The sequence below is a fragment of the Larus michahellis genome, chromosome 7 (genome assembly GCF_964199755.1).
Source record: "Larus michahellis chromosome 7, bLarMic1.1, whole genome shotgun sequence".
NCBI lineage: Eukaryota > Metazoa > Chordata > Aves > Charadriiformes > Laridae > Larus > Larus michahellis.
This window is the reverse complement of record NC_133902.1, coordinates 29,588,087-29,608,154: the sequence shown is the minus strand read 5'-3', so window position 1 is coordinate 29,608,154 and position 20,068 is coordinate 29,588,087. Positions and strand designations below refer to the sequence as shown.

At 40.1% G+C, this 20,068-nt stretch overlaps 1 protein-coding gene across 5 annotated transcripts in view; it reads left to right on the top strand.

The window, feature by feature from the left end:
* The first annotated feature begins 6,649 nt into the window (after window positions 1–6,649).
* The window catches only part of ADAM23 (ADAM metallopeptidase domain 23), a 79,623-nt gene continuing 66,204 nt past the window's right edge, over window positions 6,650–20,068 (top strand). For 3 of the 5 annotated variants that reach the window (XM_074593985.1, XM_074593984.1, XM_074593987.1), the window contains exons 1-2: window positions 6,651–7,084; window positions 8,208–8,434. In XM_074593985.1, coding sequence (XP_074450086.1) covers window positions 6,931–7,084; window positions 8,208–8,434 — 381 coding nt within the window. In that variant the 5' untranslated portion in view covers window positions 6,651–6,930. Of the gene's footprint in view, window positions 7,085–8,207; window positions 8,435–20,068 lie in introns of all 5 variants that reach the window. The other 2 variants (XM_074593988.1, XM_074593986.1) reach the window with 1 other exon arrangement.

The following is a 20,068-nucleotide window of genomic DNA, read 5'->3' as shown; positions in this document are numbered from 1 at the left end:
TTAGGCATGAATAAATTTAAGATGGGAAGTGGGAGGATTTACTTAGTGATTCTAACAATGAGCTTCTGGAACAGCCTTCCAGTGGTAGTAGAAGGGCAAACCCCCCAATTACTTTTACGTGCAATGTATGAAAGGAACTGTGTGATGGAATAACCAGGGGTAGCTGGGGGCTGGACTTGATGACTGGAGAGATCCCTTACAGCCCTCTTCTCCCCTGTGCGTGCACAAGTGGGTCAACAAAAGAGTGATGATATCTCCCCTCCCTTTTGCAAAGACACACTGGAATAGCTGCAATCTCTCTTTTTTAGAAGCTACCACTTGGAAGTATTTGATCAGCTGTGGCAAGTCCTTGGGATGTGAACATGTATTTAGTTTGAAGGAAATATAAATCAAAGTACATATTTAAGTGAGACTTCCCCTGCCACCCCATCTTACTTTCTTGACACTGTTTTTACATTTTAACTCACAAGAGTGAAACGAGCTAGCAAGGAGCAAGCTGATGTCACAGCCACAGTTAGAACTGCTTCCTTATTAGAAGAGCAGCATTTTTTTTTCTGCTGGTGGCATATGTTTTACTTGCTAAGTATATCCGTATCAGAATGGCTGACAAATGTGTTCTAGATAGCATCACTGACCAGCATGTTTCTGCTGCTTCTCTGTCTCTTATTAATAAATTGGACAATATAGTGAATAATTAGAGCCTTTAGTATAATAATATTTCCATTGATGGCAAAAATGCCTCACTGCAGTATCTTGTATACAATGACTTACACGCAGTTATTTCAACATTGCTGAGGAATCCTACTAAACAAGGTGTGAAATCCTTCGGCTATGAACGCTTAGTTAATTGCACAAGAGTACGCAGCAAGCTAATTCTGAAATTACAGTCTGGTGTGGTTTATTCAAAATAATTTTTTCCTGCAATCAAAAGTAGATTACTGATGCTAAGTTTCACCTGGATACCAATTGAACTGCAATTAATAAAACCTCTGACTTGTTTGCTATTAGCAGCATGGCTGTGTTCCTTTCCCTTCCTTGCTGAATGTTGGTAAGATATATTCTTTTTATCATCTTACTTTCTTCACTCGACTTTACCATCAACATTTCACAATGTTGAGGGGAAGGGGCTGGCAAGTATATCCTAATTACCATTTGTATTCTAACTTGTAGTGCTGGAACATACGGTACTCACAAAAGAGTTCATTTGTGTAGTACTACTGGTGAGAGGAGTAGATAACGATGATGTGCACATAGAGCTTGATAAATGAGTGACAGTTCTGGTGGAAAAGGGACATTTTTTCTGTATTCTATTTTATAATATCACTGTGTTTAAAATAGCGTTGTGTCCAATATTGTATGTTGTTCCACTATTGTACATGGAGGGGAAAGCTGGGTTTATGGCTCTGTTGCAACTGTGGACTAAGTAGTAGGAGAAAGCTCTTCCTCTGAAGAGTGTGAGGTTGAAATAAGGAAGATGGAAAAGCAATGGAAACCCTGTACTGTTAGAGCCACAGTTTGGAAAGTGATGCTTGCTTCAGAAGAATCTAGAGCCACAGCTCTGTTTCCTGAATCAGTCTTATGTGTTTATTGCATTTATGCTTTTTCTTTTTCCTCCCAGTCGCTAAAAGGAATTTAAAGAAGCTAAAACAAACAGAATAAATGAAAAGTACTTATTTTTCTGACCAAATGCTGGTTGCTGCTGGGCTGTTAGGTGGTGGGATGTGTAACAAGTTATTAAAAAAATGTTAATAGCCCTTTGTATAGACTTTCACACTAATGATTGAGGAGCTCTTTGAGAATAGCTGAACATGGAGAATCAGTGAGTATTCAAACATGTGTGATTAAAAAAAAGTTATACTAATGCAATGCATTGTTCATTGCAATTCCCAGGTTTCTTCTAAGTATAAATTATCCATACTTACACTGCATATGATATAAAGTAAGGAAGCATGAGTAGCATGACATTTCAGTACAGCTTTGTCTTGGTTGTTAACCCCCTGTTGAGAAACAGGGAATGGCCACCACCTTCTTTTGCATGCAAATTACAGGTTGTGTGGATTAGTTATGTGCCAACTAATGAGGTTCTGTCGTTGTTCAACGTCTCCTCTGTAATTACGGCTTTTTTGACCTGCAGTGTGCTTGGTACACCTCCTAAAGCTGTTATATTTCTTCTGTTATTTACAGCGCTGGCTGACTTATTTGCTATTGCAAATCAAAAGAAATTTCTCCAACAGACCTGTCCTTTTGTCCTGTGTCTGTACAGCATGGAGCACAGCAGGACCTCAGCCTACGGCTGAGCCTGCTGGTAATATGAATAAATCATAATCACACTTGATTACTGCACTCACCTGAGAGCAGAGTTCAGCAACGGCTGCTTCTGCTCTGCTGTTTGTCTTGGTGTTCCCTATGGTGTTGTACCCTTCATCACCCAAGGCCAGTCTTGAGCTGCCCAACTGGCACCACCTGTTATTACCAAAGTAACTATGCTAGTCTTCCTATACTTAGCCTGTTAAACTTAATAATTTCCTCTTCTGTAATGATAATCACTACTGTAAACTTGGCAGCCAGTGTTCCTACGGCATCCTTGCAAAGACTTTTTTTATAAATTAGTTACCCATGTTTGTACCTCCTGAGCTTGTCTCCTTCATATTCCATCTGCAACAGTAATATTCCTCTTTCTACTAAACTGGTAAATAGTTTGCCTGTGTGAGGAATATCCAGGAATACCCCACCTGCTCATTTGTTACAGGACCTAACTGGATTCTTGAAATAAGTGTTAAATAAGAGACCACTGTCAAAAACCAGAAATTTTCTTTATTTCCTAGTAAGACGCAGTCTTGTTGTGCTCACTTAGCAAGGTCAATATTATTTATGCCTTGTATCAAGGAGCAAGTGCTCTAAAAACATATTCTATGTAGAGACTTTCCCAAGTCAAGTGATACACTGACTTCTTTTCTTGTTTTGGGTGACATCAAAAAAGGCATTTGATCATGTTGGAAGGTTGTATCTTTATTACTGGGTTACTGAATCCTGGACTAACACTTCCTGACTGGCTGGCAATATGAACAGCCAAGGCTACTGTCAGCAGTTTTGCATCTGAAGCCTTTTTGATTTGAATTGTAGCATTACAAAATTTCATCCCATGTGCTCACTTGCCCCCATCCTGATAAAGAAGTAATGAATTCAAAAGTCCTGGGCAATCATCTGGAGATATAATGTAAAGTTTATTGATTACCCATATTGAAAGTATGTATATACCTTGCATAGTATGCCTTTGGTCCCTAGCCAGTCTTGAAGCACCAGCTATCAGTGGTTTCCTGATTCAGACATTTCAATTTCTTTCATTGGATACAGATGTTGCTATGATAATCCATGCTTCTGGTATTTTGTTTTCAAACATCTGCAGAGCAATCTATCTGGGATTATTCCATAGTGTCTTTCAAAGATGAAAGTACATTTAAAAAAAAAAATGTAGCTGTCATTCCTACTGGGGTATTTCATCTTGAGCTGATTATGCTCTGTGAACTGCATATGACCATCTGAAGGTTTGTGGCAGGTTTATGAAACACAGCTTGAGTTACGTGTCCATCAGGGTCTGGGAGAGAGGCATGTCTGCGTCAGATGGTTATTCACGTGGTTATTTCTGCTGCAGACTTGTACCTGAGTTAAAAGAACTTTAGAAAATCCTTGATGTAGGCAATAATTGTAGAAAGAGCAATCAGGATTTTGTCCCCTCAAAATCTGAACAGCAAAAATAAGAACTGATAGTTTCATAGAGCAGGCGTTTCTAGCATTCATTGTTGCTAGATTTGTTGTTTTGTTGTGTGGTGAAAGTTAGTTTCTGGATTTTTTTTTTAATTATATGGTCATTTTACTCTTTTGTTCCTTGTATTTATTCATTTTAGATCTAGATGCACTGACGTAACCAGTCCTTTGATCTGTTTATACGTTTATGGGGAGAAACAGGAGCTGCTGTTGGTTGAAATGTTCTAGTGATTATCTAATGATGAGGAACAACTGGGCTAGATGGGCTGCATGAAAGGGTCTGGGAGGAACAGTATCAAGGAAGACCATTTTATATAGAAAACTGGTACGCTTTTTCCCTAGACCCAGACAGCAGATAAATCCTAAGGCACATTTTCTGTTATTTTTCACACCTGGTCATCCCATGGGTCTGTGTCGTCTATGTGTTTGTCTGCCATTACGCACTTAGATTTTAAGCTTCCACAAGTAGCACCTTTTTGAACAGCATGATAATTCAGAATTAATTTTTTTTAAAAGTAATAACCCTACTACTATGAAGTAGTCTGCATGGTAATGATTTTTAAAACTGCTTATGCTTTCTAAATTAACAATGATAATGAATTCAGGCTAGAATCTAAAGAAAATTATGTGTAGCAGAGAAAGTTCCTATCTTTCTGGAAATCCATGTGTAACCCAGACACAAATTAGAAGGAATAAGCTGACAAATAAAAAGTAATATCGAGACAAAAAGGAGAAACATCATTATTTCCTCATCAGCCAGACCTGCACCAAAATAAAACATATCTATGCTTGGGTATTAGAAGTCTGCTGGGCAAAATGTGCACTAAGAACTCAATATCTAAACTCGTCTCTGAACTCAGCTTCCAGGTTTTTCTGACTCCTGAAGCCATGGAATGAATACAAAGCAGCAGGTTAATCTTCTCCTATCTCTTTGAAGTTATTTTTATCTCTGCAAATATTCTTCATATTGGTGGTTCACCCCAGGCATGCTGCACTGAAGTATAAGAGATACTACTCACTGTACAGAAATGCACTAATACTTCTTTATGTTCATGGTCCAGACTGTCTGCTGCTGAATGCAGCACGCCAGAGTGAATTTATACCAGGTTACTGCATCCAGCTCTGGAGCCCCCAACTTAAGAAGGACATGGACCTGTTGGAGCGAATCCAGAGGAGGGCCACAAATATGATCAGAGGGCTGGAGCACCTCTCCTATGAGGACAGGTTGAGAGAGTTGGGGCTGTTCAGCCTGGAGAAGAGAAGGCTCCAGGGAGACCTTACTGCGGCCTTCCAGTACCTGAAGGGGGCCTACAGAAAAGATGGGGAGTGACTCTTTATCACGGAGTGTAGTGATAGGACGAGGGGTAACAGTTTCAAACTGAAAGAGGGGAGATTTAGATTAGATATCAGGAAAAAACTCTTTACTGTGAGGGTGGTGAGACACTGGAACAGGTTGCCCAGGGAAGTTGTGGATGCCCCATCCCTGGAAGTGTTCAAGGCCAGGCTGGATGGGGCTTTGAGCAGCCTGGTCTAGTGGGAGGTGTCCCTGCCCATGGCAGGGGGGCTGGAACTAGATGATCTTTAAGATCCCTGCCAACCCAAACCACTCTATGATATATGACTATAGCACTCGACTCTCCACCCAAATCATGCTAAAATGTCCCCTCCCCTAGGGAGGGGAACAGGTAAGGTTAGGATGTAAGAGATATTGAGAGCATTAGAGAGAGATCTCTCCAAGGGAGAAGAAACTGGAGACCTAGGAGAGACAGCTGATGGGCTGTGCTCCTCTTCCTCTACCAAGACAGGGACACCTTCTTGGTAAGCATTGCACCTTCGCCTCTTGGTGAAGAACACCCGGGATATCATTCATTCATTTATTCATTTATTTTGCTAGCATTATTATAGTATATTATCACTATTGTAGCTAGCGAATTTATCAACGGCAATTCCAAATCTGCTCTATCTGTCGCTTCAATAAATCATTTTATCTCCTCAACTTTGTGAAACTATCTCAGTGAAAGTCCTTTGCGGGGGCTCTGAAATGGGCAAACGTTGAACTGTTTCAGTGAAAAGCCCTTAGCAGGGCTCTGAAATGGGAAATCATTTACCTGTCCATCTGTGCGATGCTGTCTCAGTGAAGGCCCTTGGCAGGGCCTGGAAATAGGAACAAAACTAACTCTGTTATGAGGAAAGGCTGAGAGACCTGGGTCTGTTTGGCCTGGAGAAGAGAAGACTGAGAGGGTTCTCAGCAATGCTTATAGATACCTAAAGGGCAGGTGTCAAGAGGATGGGGCAAGACTCTTTTCAGTGGTGCCCAGCAACAGGACAAGGGGGCAATGGACACAAGCTGGAACACGGTAAATTCTGTCTGAACATGAGCAAAAAATTCTTTACCTTGAGCGTGGCAGAGCACAGGAACTGGCTGCCCAGAGAGTTGGTGGAGACTCCATCTCGAGATACGCAAAACGTGCCTGGACACGTTCCAGGGCAACCTGCTCTGGGTGACCCTGCTCTGGCAGGGGCGTTGGACCAGATGATCTCCAGAGGCCCCTTCCAACCCCGACCATTCTGTGACTGTGATTTTAATGCGGGCGGTGAAACGGCTCCTTTGCCTTACCCATGCCGAGCTCCCCTGGGACCTGAATAATCCGTGGCTTCCTCTTCAGGCCGCGCTCTGCCTGCCCTCACCCGCGGGGCTGCTCGGCGTCACCCGTGGGGCGACACGGGGGAAAGGCGCCGCGCCCCGCCCCGCCCCGCCAGGGTGTGTCGCGGTCCCCCGCCACCGGCGGCAGCACAACGGACAGCGGCCGCGCGGCCCCGCCCCATCCCGCGCGCCCGCCGTGGGACGGGGTCGGCGCGCGTGCGCCTGCCGCGGGGTTGGCGGTTGGGAGGCGGCGGGGGGGGGCGGTGTTGAAGAGGAAGGTGCGCGCGCGCCGGTGCCTGCCTGCCCGCCCTCGCGCTGAGGTAACGGCCTCCCGTAACGGTGGCGAGAGGAGCCAGACGGGCGGGTACCGCTGTGGGCAGCCGCCTGCTTCCATCCGCCTCCGCCCGCCCGGGCCCCCCGCCTTCCCCTCCCCCGGACCCCCGGGCACGGCCCGCGGGGTGAGGGCGCCGCGCTGCCCCCCGGCCGGCCGCCCCCCGCGCCGCCCCGGGGCGCTATGAGCCATGAAGCCGCCCGGCAGCATCTCCCTGCGGCAGCCTCGCTGCGGCGGCCGCCGCCTCCCCGCGCTCCTGCCGCTCCTCGGCCGCCTCTTCTCGCTGCTCCTGCTCCTCCATGGCTCCTCCTGCCACCGGGCCCGCGCGGCTGCAGCGGCCGCCGGTGGGTATAGCGGGGCGTGTGGTGTGTTGGTGTGCGTGAGGCATCTGCTACTCTTCGGTTCCCGTCCTCCCCTCGACCCCCCTGTCTCCGCCCGGGGTGACAGACCCCAGTAACATCCATTTTCCCCCGGACGATTTCTTCCTCCGCCCCTTTCAGCCTTGTGTACGTGTCTGTTTCGGCGTGTAGGAGAACGGGGCTCAGAAAATGTTTCCTCGGTTTGCTTGCTTACACAAGAGAGAGGAACGTGAGGTTTCCTCCTCTGATCTTCTGAAGCCAGTGCTGCAGTGTTTTAGATGAGAGGATGGGGTGCGTAGAGGTATGCTGGTGAGGTATGCGGCAAAAAAAAAAAAAAAAAAAGAAAAGGCTTAGGTGTTTTTTGCGTGTGTTAGGATGCGTGTATACGGGGTTCTGACTGGGAAGCTAATTTGTTTGTTTGGGGTTGGATTTTTTGTGTGTGCTTTTGTTTGTTTGCTCTCGCATGGAGATGGCATGTGGAATGCTGAATGCAGTCGGTTTGTGCATCGTGTTATTACTGTTATTGTTACGTTGCTTGTTGACTGACTGTATCTTGAAATTTTAATGAGGAAGGGTACAGGATTTCATATGAAAAGCTGCCACTGAAGAAAAGGGCTCTTTTCAAAGTTAGAGAGGTAGAAAACTTCCCATTATGTAAATGGAATTGATGAGCATTCAGTGCGCGTGGACTCTGAATTCAGTTTGTCTTAGGAACATGGGGAGTGTTCTTAGCTTTTTGTAGATGTATATTTGTTTTTGTGTGTGTGTCTTTGAGTAGAGGAGAACTTGGCTATCAAAGAGGATGTAGGGGTAACTAAATATCCATTGAGGTGCTTTTTTTTTTTTCTTGGAGGCTGAGAGGCATGAAAATATTTATAATCCATGACTACGTATGAAAATGTATATGCATTTAAATAAATAATGTTATTTCTGAAGCCATTTTATGTGTGAAAAATGAATGAGATCTAGCTCAATGAGTAAGCTATCTTTTTGTTTGCTTGAGTGATTAATAAAATATTAGAATACTGCAAGCTAAATATGTAGCTTTTTAATGGAAATAAACACATTCTGCCATCTAATTTATGGCTGGCGTATCTTTCTTCCTCAGACCTGCATTGGAATGAAACGACAGGCGGTATAGAGGGAGTACTGGCAGATGTAGAGAATACCTTTCAACAGAACAAAAGCAGTAACAGTAAAAACATCAGCTACAGCAATGCAATCCAGAAAGAAATCACACTGCCTTCAAGACTAATCTATTACATCAACAGAGACTCTGAAACCCCTTACCATATCCTGGATACTAGGGCAAGGCACCAGCAGAAACATGACAAGGTAGGGTAAAAAGAGGCTAATCTGCAGAATTATCAGAATGGCAATATGTGATGTGGAACTGTGTTCGAACATGTTATTCTGTAGATCTTCAAGGCTTAATGATGGTCCTTACCACCCTTTCTAGGAATTAAAGGAGGACATGTAATTAAACAAGAATGTAATTTCCCTTGTGTTAATTTAAAAATAATTATTTTGAATTTCAGGATGGTTGGGAATCTGAACTGGAGATAAAATGAATGGGAATTATGCAAAGTTGACTTGTCTGATCAGTGTAGATTCCGATATCTTGACTTATGGTATATCGTTATCAACAAAATGCTTCTTCTAAAATAGCTCTAGACTGCAAAAATGTCTGCATAGGGACTTTATAATTCTGAATTTACAGCATGAGTTACTTGGCTTTGGCTTTGAGTGTACCTAATAAATGCAGTATTGGTTTCCTGCCAGTGTATGACCAGTGAACACCACTGTGAAGTGTTACCAGTTTTTGTCAGATAGTATCTGCATTTTTCATTTTTAATGGCAACATCTATTATTTAATTTTGTATAGACGCAGATAGCATTTTTTTTTTCTGAAATTGCACGGGATTGAGCAACCTTTGGTTTTGTGAAATAACTTGGTAAAGAAGTAAACCTAAACTATACCGCTTAGGAGGTACCTTTTAAAATGATTCCATCCTATTTTTATGAATTTTTATTTAAAAAATTAATTTCTTCCCACAGGCTAAAAAGGTAAAGTGAAGGTAAAGATGGTTTGTATAGGAAGATATTGCCATGGTAGAGAAGAAAGACAGCAAAGCAGATCAGTGTGTATGATATTACTGAAGGACTTACCTATAATGCAGTTCCTAGCTATTGAATTGCATTTCTTTTGAAATTTTAGAAAGTGAATTTATTATGCATCATATGTGCTTTTGTTGATATTAATTATGTGCCATTTTAGATGTGGAATTAATATGGAGGCACCGTATAATCTTTGGAAAAAAAAAAAAGAGATAGTTGTATAGTTTTGATCTTTTCATGCGGGGAAAGGTTGCTTCCTAGCTTATTAAACTTGAACACCAGTATGTACCTTTGGATGCATCTAAATACACCAATGTGTTATGGATGGCATAGAAAAACTTTTCAGTTGTTGGAAACTGGAGCTACTTAAGATAATGCTACATTCAGAACTAATACCCCTTTAAAATGAGACCACTCTTTAAATAAACACTAGGGACTTTATGTTCCCCTCTTTGGAGAGGGATGTGGGAAGAAAGGGGTTTGCAAGTGCTTGCAGACCTGCCTTTGGGAATAATGCTTCCTCCGTGTTTCTACATGATTTTTTTCTTGGGAATCCACAGAGGACAATGTCTGCCAATCTCTTTACTTACCTAGCATTCCCACAGGAACATTACTGCTGTTGCGTATCCTTCCCATGCCCTACCTTATCTCTACCTGTTGGGGTAAAGCTCTGCAGAAATCCGTGCTGACAAAATTGGTATTGATTTCCTTGGGTATGCTTGCTGCTGAGTACTGTGTAAAGTGGATCTCCTTTCTACTCACCGTGTCCCTTTTAAGCGTAGGGAGTGCTCACGCTGCAGTTTTTCCCACAGAAGGGTTCTGTAAGCTTGGGGCTTCATGGAGTGACATTATGTTGACTTCATTCTTCTGGCATGAAACTTTTATTGCTTTGATCCATTTAATTGAAGGAAAGGGTTGATTATGTTCCTTGTCTGGATTGATTTTTGCATGTCTTGCTTCCAGAGCACCATAGAAGGCTTCGACCCTCTCCCCCCCAACTTGCATCTTGTATCTTTCCTTGCATGAAGTAATTTCTTTGCCCTTCCATCTATTTTACCAATAATACAATAACAAATATTTTGGTTATTTTGTTCTAACATTCACTATAATTAACTCTATAGAGCAAAAATTGCAGGGGGGAAGTCTGCCTAGGAAAACAACCCATAAAGAAACCAGAATGCAGTTGGATTGTGAAAGATACATAAGATACACAAGGGTTTTGATTTTTTTTTTTTTTTTTGTTGGGGTGGGGGGTGTGGGTGGGCAGTAGGGAATTTTTTAGTGCTTGCTTTTATCCTTTCCCAGAATTAAAATAAATGCTATATTGTAATAAATCCTACTTGCGAGATTTTGCTGTGCCCCATATTGGTAATAAAAGGAAATAACCAAAATGCTTTTATAGTTAGATAAAAAATAAATCTATATTTAGGATTGATTTTTAGAATATGAAAAAAGTAAACTAAAATATGATGACCATATATACATACACAGCTGAGGAAGAAAAATGCCATCTTTTTTCTTACTGTTCTTGGAACATCCTTTACCTGTATTTTCTTGTCAGCCTTGATATACCATTTATAGACATATGGTGTGGATATACTCCCTGGCTATGGATATTATTCAGTAGACCCCTTTCTGTGGAACTTCATTATAGTGGCCAGAAGAATATAAGCCATATGGATAGTTTGTGGCATTAGGCCTGAATACCTCAGAAATGCTGAGTCACCCTGAGGAGAGGGGAAGAGTAGAGAAAACTGTGTGCAAGTGGGAAGAAAGAGGTAAAGCTGGAGAAATATAATTATGTAAAATGATTTAAAATATTTTATTTTTCTAAGTCCCTTCCTAAAAGTAAGGTTATGCAGCCTTCTTCATGAAATGTATGTAGAGATGAAGGGCTGGAGGAAAAAAAAACCAGTATACCAGAGAACCAAAAATTTAAATAGTTAATTGCTTTCTTAGCACTGATCCTCTTTATGCCCTTTTGAATTTTGTGAAAGGGCATCATAATGGGAGGGTGTATGTGATTTAAATTGTTGGTAGAACCTCTCTCGTTCCTTCTTATTCTTCTAAGAAGGTTTTTCTCACTGTTCAAAGAAAAGGAATGTTCACCATAGTTTTGATTAAGTGAACTGGTCTATCTCTAAGGTGGACAGAGTTCTACTGTATAATCTATTTTTTCTTCGTGCTCTAAAAAAGCCTATTTTAAATACCTGAAGACTAAAATCTGTATACCTGTTTCCTCACAGTCAAATTAAGGCTAGCTGGTTTTGAGTTCTTCTGAAATTATTTTTAGTGTGAAATGCTCAAAAATGAGCATCTGTTTATAAAAACAGACTGAAGAAGCTCACGAGAATCCTTAAACTTGCCGAAGAGGTCTGAGTCATCTGTTTTCTTTAGCTCTGTCTCTCTAAACTTCTGCAGATGGAGGTAGCATTTTGAATGAACTGGTAATCTCTTTATTGAACCAGAGTACTGCTTTGATTCATTTTTGCAGACTGCATATACAAGGTTTTTAGGACTTAGTAGGAAGACTGTACAGGACACTACTTGTCACAAAAGGCTAGGAGCAAGTCCTTATGGTGTCCAGCAGAGGGAGAAGTCTCGCAACACGAGATGTGATCTCAAGATAATAGGATTGCCAGAGAAACACAGCTCAGGGCAACCTTACCAAATTTTCAGTGGAAAATAGCTTGAACTAGGTGCACATGAAAGACAACTGTATCTACTGGGCAGTTTCTAACTGGTTTTAGATCATTGAATCATGAGTTCTCAGAAGCTGTAAAGAAGCAATGTCTTCATGCATAATTCTAAATTGTTAGTGTAATTTTTGGGAGGAGGGTGGTGTTAAGAAAACTGTTTTGCAGACCCTAAAGACTTTTTTTTTCCCCAAAAGAAGTGTGGTAGTAGTTTTGACCGTGAAGACAGTTCCACCCTCCAAAAAAAATTAAATTAATTTTTTCTTGGAGTGAAAACTCCAGGTGCTTCTGCTCAGTTCAGCCGTTTGCCATTTAAATAAGGGAAATATTCCTGCCAGGCTGACTGTTATGTTTTCTGCTATGTTGCCCTGCTTCAAATGTTGATATGGTGCTGTCTCAGTCCTTTATGCAATTTTGGTACGTAGTGTACAAAATTTGAGAGGGAAAGCATCCTTAATATGACAGGAAAACAACTGTATCACAGCAAAGGAGGTAGTATTGAAGAAAAAGTGGGCCTGTTTTGTAAAAGATGAAAGATCATGGTTAACAATCTCTCAAGGGGAGGCATCATGTGAATTCTTACTAAAATCCAGATAAAAATCCTATGTATTAATTATTGTCTTCCCTTTCCTTGCCTGTTTTAGGCTAGGTCTTCACTTTTAATCCCCATGTAATGAAAATGGATCAAAATAATGAATGAACTTCATGTGGCTTATGTGTATAAATTTAAGACTGTTGGAGACTCTTTGTAGTATTTCAGCTGGCTCAGCTGCTTCAGTTTACACTGCTTGCAAATTGATGATTTTGTGTACTTTTGTCTCTTTTTTTTCTATTCTATATTGAGTTTATATTAATGCAAAAGGCTTATCTGGATTCAGCGTCTTCAGTAGTTACTAACAGGAGGGCTGAAATTGGTCTTCCTATCTTCTTTGGTTTCTGGGCTTAGAAGGCCATTTTCCTTATGTCAGCTTCTCAAGCAGATCTACATCTTGGTTTCCTAGCTGAAATGTGAGTCATGATATTTCTAAAACTTTTAAAATCCTTTTTTAAAAAAATATGTTTCTGGGTCCTCTCATGGGCTTCAAGTGATAACCTATAAAAGGTTTCAGTTCCTAAGTGTTAGGTAGTGCAACACTTGCGCTTCTTAAGCCTTGTTCCGAAATTAAAAAAAATGAAGTTTATAGGTTTTCTAGCATTTGTGGGAAGATGGGTACTGCAGGAAAGTGGTCCAAGACATGGACGCACTACTTCATAGAGCTTTATGAACAAAACCCGAGAGGGATATAATTTTAGAGGACAGTGTCACTACAGTCAGGAATCTAAGTGTTGTCATGTTGGGAGAGAATGGTGATTTCTGGCCCCTGGGGTTAAAAATGCAACAGTAGGATTGCTTTTAGAGGTAGGCCTGAGCCTTTGTTCACATCCTGACAACGATTCTTTCATAGAACAGTCTTCGAGGCTTGAGGTTCAAGTGTGTCAAAGTAACCTCTCTGTTGTTACTCATTAAAGATCAGAAACAAATCATCAACAGGAACTTTTCTGAAATCCTGCGTGTTTTAAGCATGAGTTCTTACTTATGCTGCTGTGACTTTTATGTATGCTGTTTCAGTATGAAATGTTTTTAAAAAGACTAGAAAGGAGGACTCTGGGAACTACTGACCCGTCAGCCTCTACTCTGTGCCTGGGAAGATCATGGAACAGATCCTCCTAGAAGCTACGCTAAGGCACATGGAGGACAGGGAGGTGATTTGAGACAGCCAGCATGGCTTCACCATGGGCATGTCCTGCCTGACCAACCTTGTGGCCTTCTGTGATGGAGTGAGTACATCAGTGGACAAGGGAAGAGCTACAGATGTTGTTTATCTGGACTCCTGTAAGGCCTTTGACATGTTCCCCCTCAACATCCTTCTCTCTAAATTGGAGAGAGATGGATTTGATGGGTGGACTGTTCAGTGGATGAGAAATTGGTTGGATAGTTGCATCCAGAATGTAGTGGTTAGTGGCTCGATGTCCAGAGCCACTTGAGACAGGTGACAAGTGGCGTGCCTCAGAGGTCTATGTTGGGACCAGTACTCTTTAATATCTTCATCAATGACATAGACAGTGGGATAAAGTGCACCCTCAGCAAGTTTGCAGATGACACCAAGCTAAGTGGTGCAGTTGACACACCTGAAGGCTGGGATGCCATCTAGAGGGACCTGGACAGGCTGGAGAAGTGGGCCTGTGTGAACTTCATGAGGTTCAAGAAGGCCAAGTACAGCATCCTGCACCTGGGTCGGGGCAACCCCCGGTATCAGTACAGGCTGGGGAATGAAGGGATTGAGAGCGGCCCTGCCAAGAAGGGCTTGGGGGTACTGGTGGATGAAAAGGTGGACATGAGCCAACAGTGTGTGCCTGCAGCCCAGAAGGCCAGCCATGTCCTGTGCCGCATCAAAAGAAGCGTGTCCAGCAGGTCGAGAGAGGTGATTCTGCCCATCTACTCTGCTCTGGTGGGATTCTGCCTGGAGTACTGCATCCAGCTCTGGAGCCCTCAGCACAGGATAGACACAGACCTGTTGGAGCGGGCTCAGAGGAGGGCCGCAAAAGTAATCAGAGGGCTGGAGCACCTCTCCTGCGAGGACAGGCTGAGAGGGTTGGGGTTGTTCAGCCTGGAGAAGAGAAGGCTTCAGGGAGACCTTATTGCGGCCTTTCAGTACTTAAAGGGGGCTTTATAAGAAATATGGGGACAGACTTTTTAGCAGGGCCTGTTGGGATGGGACAAGGGGTAATGGTTTTAAGCTAAAAGAGGGTAGATTTAGACTAAGTAAAAGGAAGAATTTTTTACAATGGGTGTAGTGAAACACTGGAACATGTTGCCCAGGGAGGTGGTAGACGCCCCATCCCTGGCAACATTCAAGGTCAGGTTGGATGGAGCTCTGAGCAACCTGATCTAGTTGAAGATGTCCCTGCTCATTGCAGGGGGATTGGACTAGATGACCCTTAAAGGTCTCTTCTAACCCAAATTATTCTACAATTTCCAATGAATAGTGAAAGGTTATCTCGGTATGTATGCCACATAGGAGATGTTTTTCAAACACTAAAGAAGGATGGCTTCTGTATGAAATCTGAGGATAGGCAAAGAAGAGTAAGGAACTAATATATTTGAAGTCACATGGATTTGTGACAAAAATTGTACTATTATCAGAATGGAGGTCTAGATCAAAAAAATGTTTTAATGGTGTAAAATCCATCTAAATGGGACTTAAGTTTCTAATTCCAAAATGGGAGTGATGAAACCCCTTGCTCAGCTACTGAAATGAGAGATGCAGCTTTTGGCCATTATTTTAGTCAGCAGAACTATATGCAAAAATAGATTTCTAAAAGCAATGAGCTTGTAATTTGGAGATCATATCTGTCTGAATATAGCAAAAGACCCATAGTAACTATCAGTCAGTTAAATAATGCTGTTACTTTTGTTTAAAGACTTGTGACAGAACTTAGTATTTTTGAAGTGATAACACATTAATGCATTTGGCATAGTTTTATTGTGAAGAAAGTAAAACCAATATAATACTTTACTTTTGGTGATGATGGCTGTAAAATTCCTGAAAGTCTTGAAAAAATGAATTATGGAAAAATGGTGCCCAAGCACAATAATGAAAATGTTCAAGTTGTGACATGGATCAATAGAACTGAGATTCCAGTTACAGCCTTCTGGTCCATTTTTGTCTTGAAACTTAAAGTAAGCTAATAACTAATTTGAAAGAAACTGGAGTTCTTTATGTGTATGGATTTTTAGCTTGGAAAAAAACCTGAGAACTAATGTTTTGCACAAGCAGATACTGCAATATCCCCAACTATGAAGAATCTCTTATTACAGTGACTATGCTAGTAATCTGAGCTTCCGGAACAGTGAAAAAAGACTTTTTTTTCCTCTCTAAAATTTGGGTTTGTGGACAGGAAAAATTTTAAATACTCGGACTCTCCCTTCAGCCTGCCCCTCTGTATATCATCAGTAACTCTTTGTTGCAGAAAAAACTTTATGTAATTTTGCAGCTTTGCCAATGGAGTAGCTTATAGCTGTCAAAGCGGGAACCTCTGCGGAGGTTTTAAAATTATAAACAAACATGTTCAAAGGAACTTAGTCTCCTGTTTATGTAAGTAAAGAATACTTGTGCAGATGCGAACATATGCAGGTATGCAAGTCGTAGGAGAAGTCGTGTTTAATATTTTTCCTGTGAAAAGACATGGTAAGATATCTAGCCCATATATATTCTTCAAAATACATGCTAAGCTACATTATATTCTTGCTTGAATTTTTATTTCTATGCCAATAAGAAGAACACCGTATTTCATATTATACTGCAGGCATTGTATTACACAGTAGCTGTTAAGAGAATACTGTGAAATGATGAGCTGTATAACAGAATTCCACAGATGCTTTTCTGAAATACTTCCTCCCAATCATGGTGGTACCTGATGCTTTTAACAGTTAAAACACCTGGTGATAGCTCACTGGTAGCTTTCTGTGCTAACTTGTTGCAGGAAAAATGTCAGTTTGGGGATTAAATACTTTAGTCCTGTTACCTTCACCTAATTTCTGGTTTATGGCTTTCACTGGTGGTTTTTTATTGTTAAACTGGTTTAACAAAATCTGTATTTTGCTGCAGCAGTGGTGTATCACATTCACCTGAATTCAAAACGGTGTTTTTGCTAAACTGCACAGATTTAAAAATCCAGTGTTCTTTTTGTAACCAATGGTTTGAGCTGAGTCTGGTGGAGAACACACTCTACTGCAGGGTAGCAAACTAGTGTCAGCTGCTTTGCAGCATTTGCTTTTGTGTACGGGCTACACCTGTTAAGTGAGGCACAGTAATCAATAGCAAGTGGTGTTTTTATATACAGAAGGAATTGTTTTCAGAAATAGCAATGATATTATATCTAATCCTACAAGATTAACTTTTTATATGATATTGTAGACTGAGAATGCAAGTTAATTTAAATAATTTTAAATTGCAGAAAGATGAAGAATACATGGTTGATGGCTTAGAAACTTAAAGGATGATATACGTTTATCATTGAATGGGCTTGATTGGACAAAAGAAGAGCTATAGCAGATCAGACTAGAACGTCCATTTAGCTGTCCCTGAGAGCAATCAGTAGCAGATGCCTAGGGATGGATATAGGAGCGTAACAGTCATGGGGTGCTACTTCCTAGCCTGGTCTCACAGACTCCAGCAATTTGTGTCTCAGGATCTCTGGGAACCAGAACTTGTCTTTTGGATTTAGTAGCCCTTGATGGAAGTTCCGAACCTTATCCACGTTTTTTTTATACACATTCATTTTTAGTATCTGTGATGTCTTATGCTGAAGATTCAGGATTTTTGCATGTTTCAGTACACCAGCATTGCTTTTGAAATATGTTTTGTTATTCAAGGTGGTATGTCATCCTCCACGCTTAAGCATTTTCTTAACCGGTTAAGTAGCTTGAATCTTCTTGAAAGGAAAGACATTCAAGAGTTTGACTTACTTAGTTGGTTTGGAATTGGCAGTAAGAACAACTGTACTGACAAAAATGGAAAAAAAAAAAAAAATTTAAAGTGGGAAACAAAATACTTGGGTATTTCTCTCTTGCAGGTGATTATTTAGCGTTGATGCTGCTCTTATTCTAAAAAGTGTTTCAAATAATATGCATTTTAAGTAATGTATAGTATGTTAGGAGAAGTGAAAGCAATGCTGCAGTTACCAAACTGAAAAGAAAGAGTGTATTTTTGTTTCTAAACTAACCCTGAAAAAGTCATGTTTGATGTTACTTTTTTGTTCAGCTTGGCTAAGTATAGCATTTGGGATCAGCAGTAGTTAGTATTTTTTCTTAAATGACTTGTAAACATCATTAATGATATGCTACGCTGAGTAAATCCTGATTGCACGGTCACTTTTTGCCAAGTTACATGTGTCAGGAATGTTACGTCATAGATCTGTAAATGATAATCTTATCTTAAAGGGAAGACTTAGTCTTCATGGTTTCTATGTAAAAATGCAATATACTCAAAATTACCATGTTTATCTTCAAGCAGGAGGTACTTTGAAAAACTTCCAAACAGATACATACATATAAAAAAATAATTTTTATATATATTAAAAAAGGATGATAAAATTAGGTACTTTGAGATTCTGTAGTTCTCATTTCTCGTGTTTCAGAATGATCTTAATGGAACAGTACATGCTCTTTTAAACTTCCAGATAGTTAATATTGAAGTCTTGTTTGTGGCATATACATGAAGAGACATAATTTTAAGTAAATGTTACATGTAATGGAGACTCAAAGCAGTAGCTCTTGTAACTCTAAGTGGAATCTTTAAGGGATAAAAATAATTGCAACAGTTTTCTTGCAATAAATTTTCTTTTTTTTTTTAATTAAATTAATAATTGTTGAAAACAATTAGGTTTTTGTCATGAACAAGTGCTTGAAAAACTCCTTGTGACACTTTATCTTCACAGTGCAAAAAAAGTGGAGCAGGGGCTGAAAAGCCCCTCCTACTAGGCATGCACTTAAATTGAGATTCTATGCTTTTTTAAAAAAAATATATATATTCTAACTTTCATCCTTGCAGATTCTCTAAGATTCTCTCTTGATGCAGATTCTCTCCTGATGCAGATTCTCTCCGTCAAGTCACCTGTTTGTCTTTATACTTAAGCTGTTTCACTCTGGTGATTCAGAGCAGCTGTAAACTCAGTTTGCCAGGCCAGTGTTATCTCGGTGAACTGGTGAGACAACCATTAATATTCATTTACCAAGAAATGGAACAGAGAGAAAGCTTGATACTGGTTTGCTTCTGTATTATTTTAGATAGCACCTAGTAATATTATTTTTAAAATTCTTGTTTAAAGTTATTGTATTTTTTTGATAAACAAAAAACAGGCTTTAGGTAGGAGGTTGATTAATGATATTAAAACTTTTTGGAATATTTTACAACTACATGCTTTTTAAAAAGAATATTGACAACAAAGCTCTGTGACCCTGTTGAAAGGGAAATGATAATTCTGGGGAAAAGAATGATAAACTAACACAGGAAACATCACAGCTGATTTTAGTCACTATAGCAACTTTTAGAAATAGTTTTTTAAAATTATATTGCAGGGGTTTATGAAAAATGATGGATACCTTTGCTGAGAGATGAAAATCAGTGCTGGTCTGTGTAGTGCAGGAATGGAAAGGAAGGTAAAGAATTTATCCTTTGTGGAAAAATTTCTAAAGGAGAAAAAAAGTGTAGGCCTTGTGGGCCATAAAAGCTAACCTTCATATTATTTAGGTTATGTCATAAACTACCTAGAATTTTATATAGTTTTTGTAACATACCTGAAGATTGATTGTGGAGTTTAATAAAAAATGGTATTTTTTTGTCTTTTGATTAAAGGGCTTAGTCATAATATTCCAACTTTATATAATTATTAATGCTGTATCAAATTAGTGTATAAGTAAGCATGATTTAATTAGAATATTATTAGCAAAGAGGTTCTATGAAATTCAGATCTAATCTCTTCCATCCTGCTGGAACAGTGTCTTCACAAAAATAAGTTCTTGGATCATTTCTTATCTTCTCCTTATTTTTCTAGAAAACAGGTGAGCATGTCTTAAGTGTCTTTGGCTTCGATTACAATGGTATAGAAAAGAATAAAGAATACAATTTATACATCTGACAAATGTTGAATATCCTGCAAGTTAAAGTTAACTCCCTATGCAAGACAAGCTAACGTTGTTGTGTTGTTGTTGTAGCAGCATCGGTCTTCTGTACACTGGTTTGGCTACAATGCCAAGTACAAAGCCTTTAATTGTGAAGGGATTACTTTGAAGGAGTCTTTTATGACATATAATGCAAGCTTTGCCATGATTTTCTTATTTGAAGGCGCGTATTACAAATGCTTTAATTATTTCAGGCCTTTTAAAGTGAATGAATGTAGTAACATTATTAAAAGAACAGTATGCTACGTTACTTACAGTTTTGTTACATAGCCATCTGGTTATGGCAAAATATAGGCATTTATGTGAATCTTTTTTCTTTTTTCTTTTCTTGTTAGGAATGAGTGTGCATTTGAAAGCATGCTTTTCAAGTACCATTTGCTTCTCTCTCTTCCTTTACCCTATAAAAAGGCCAATCTTTTTGAATCAGAATTT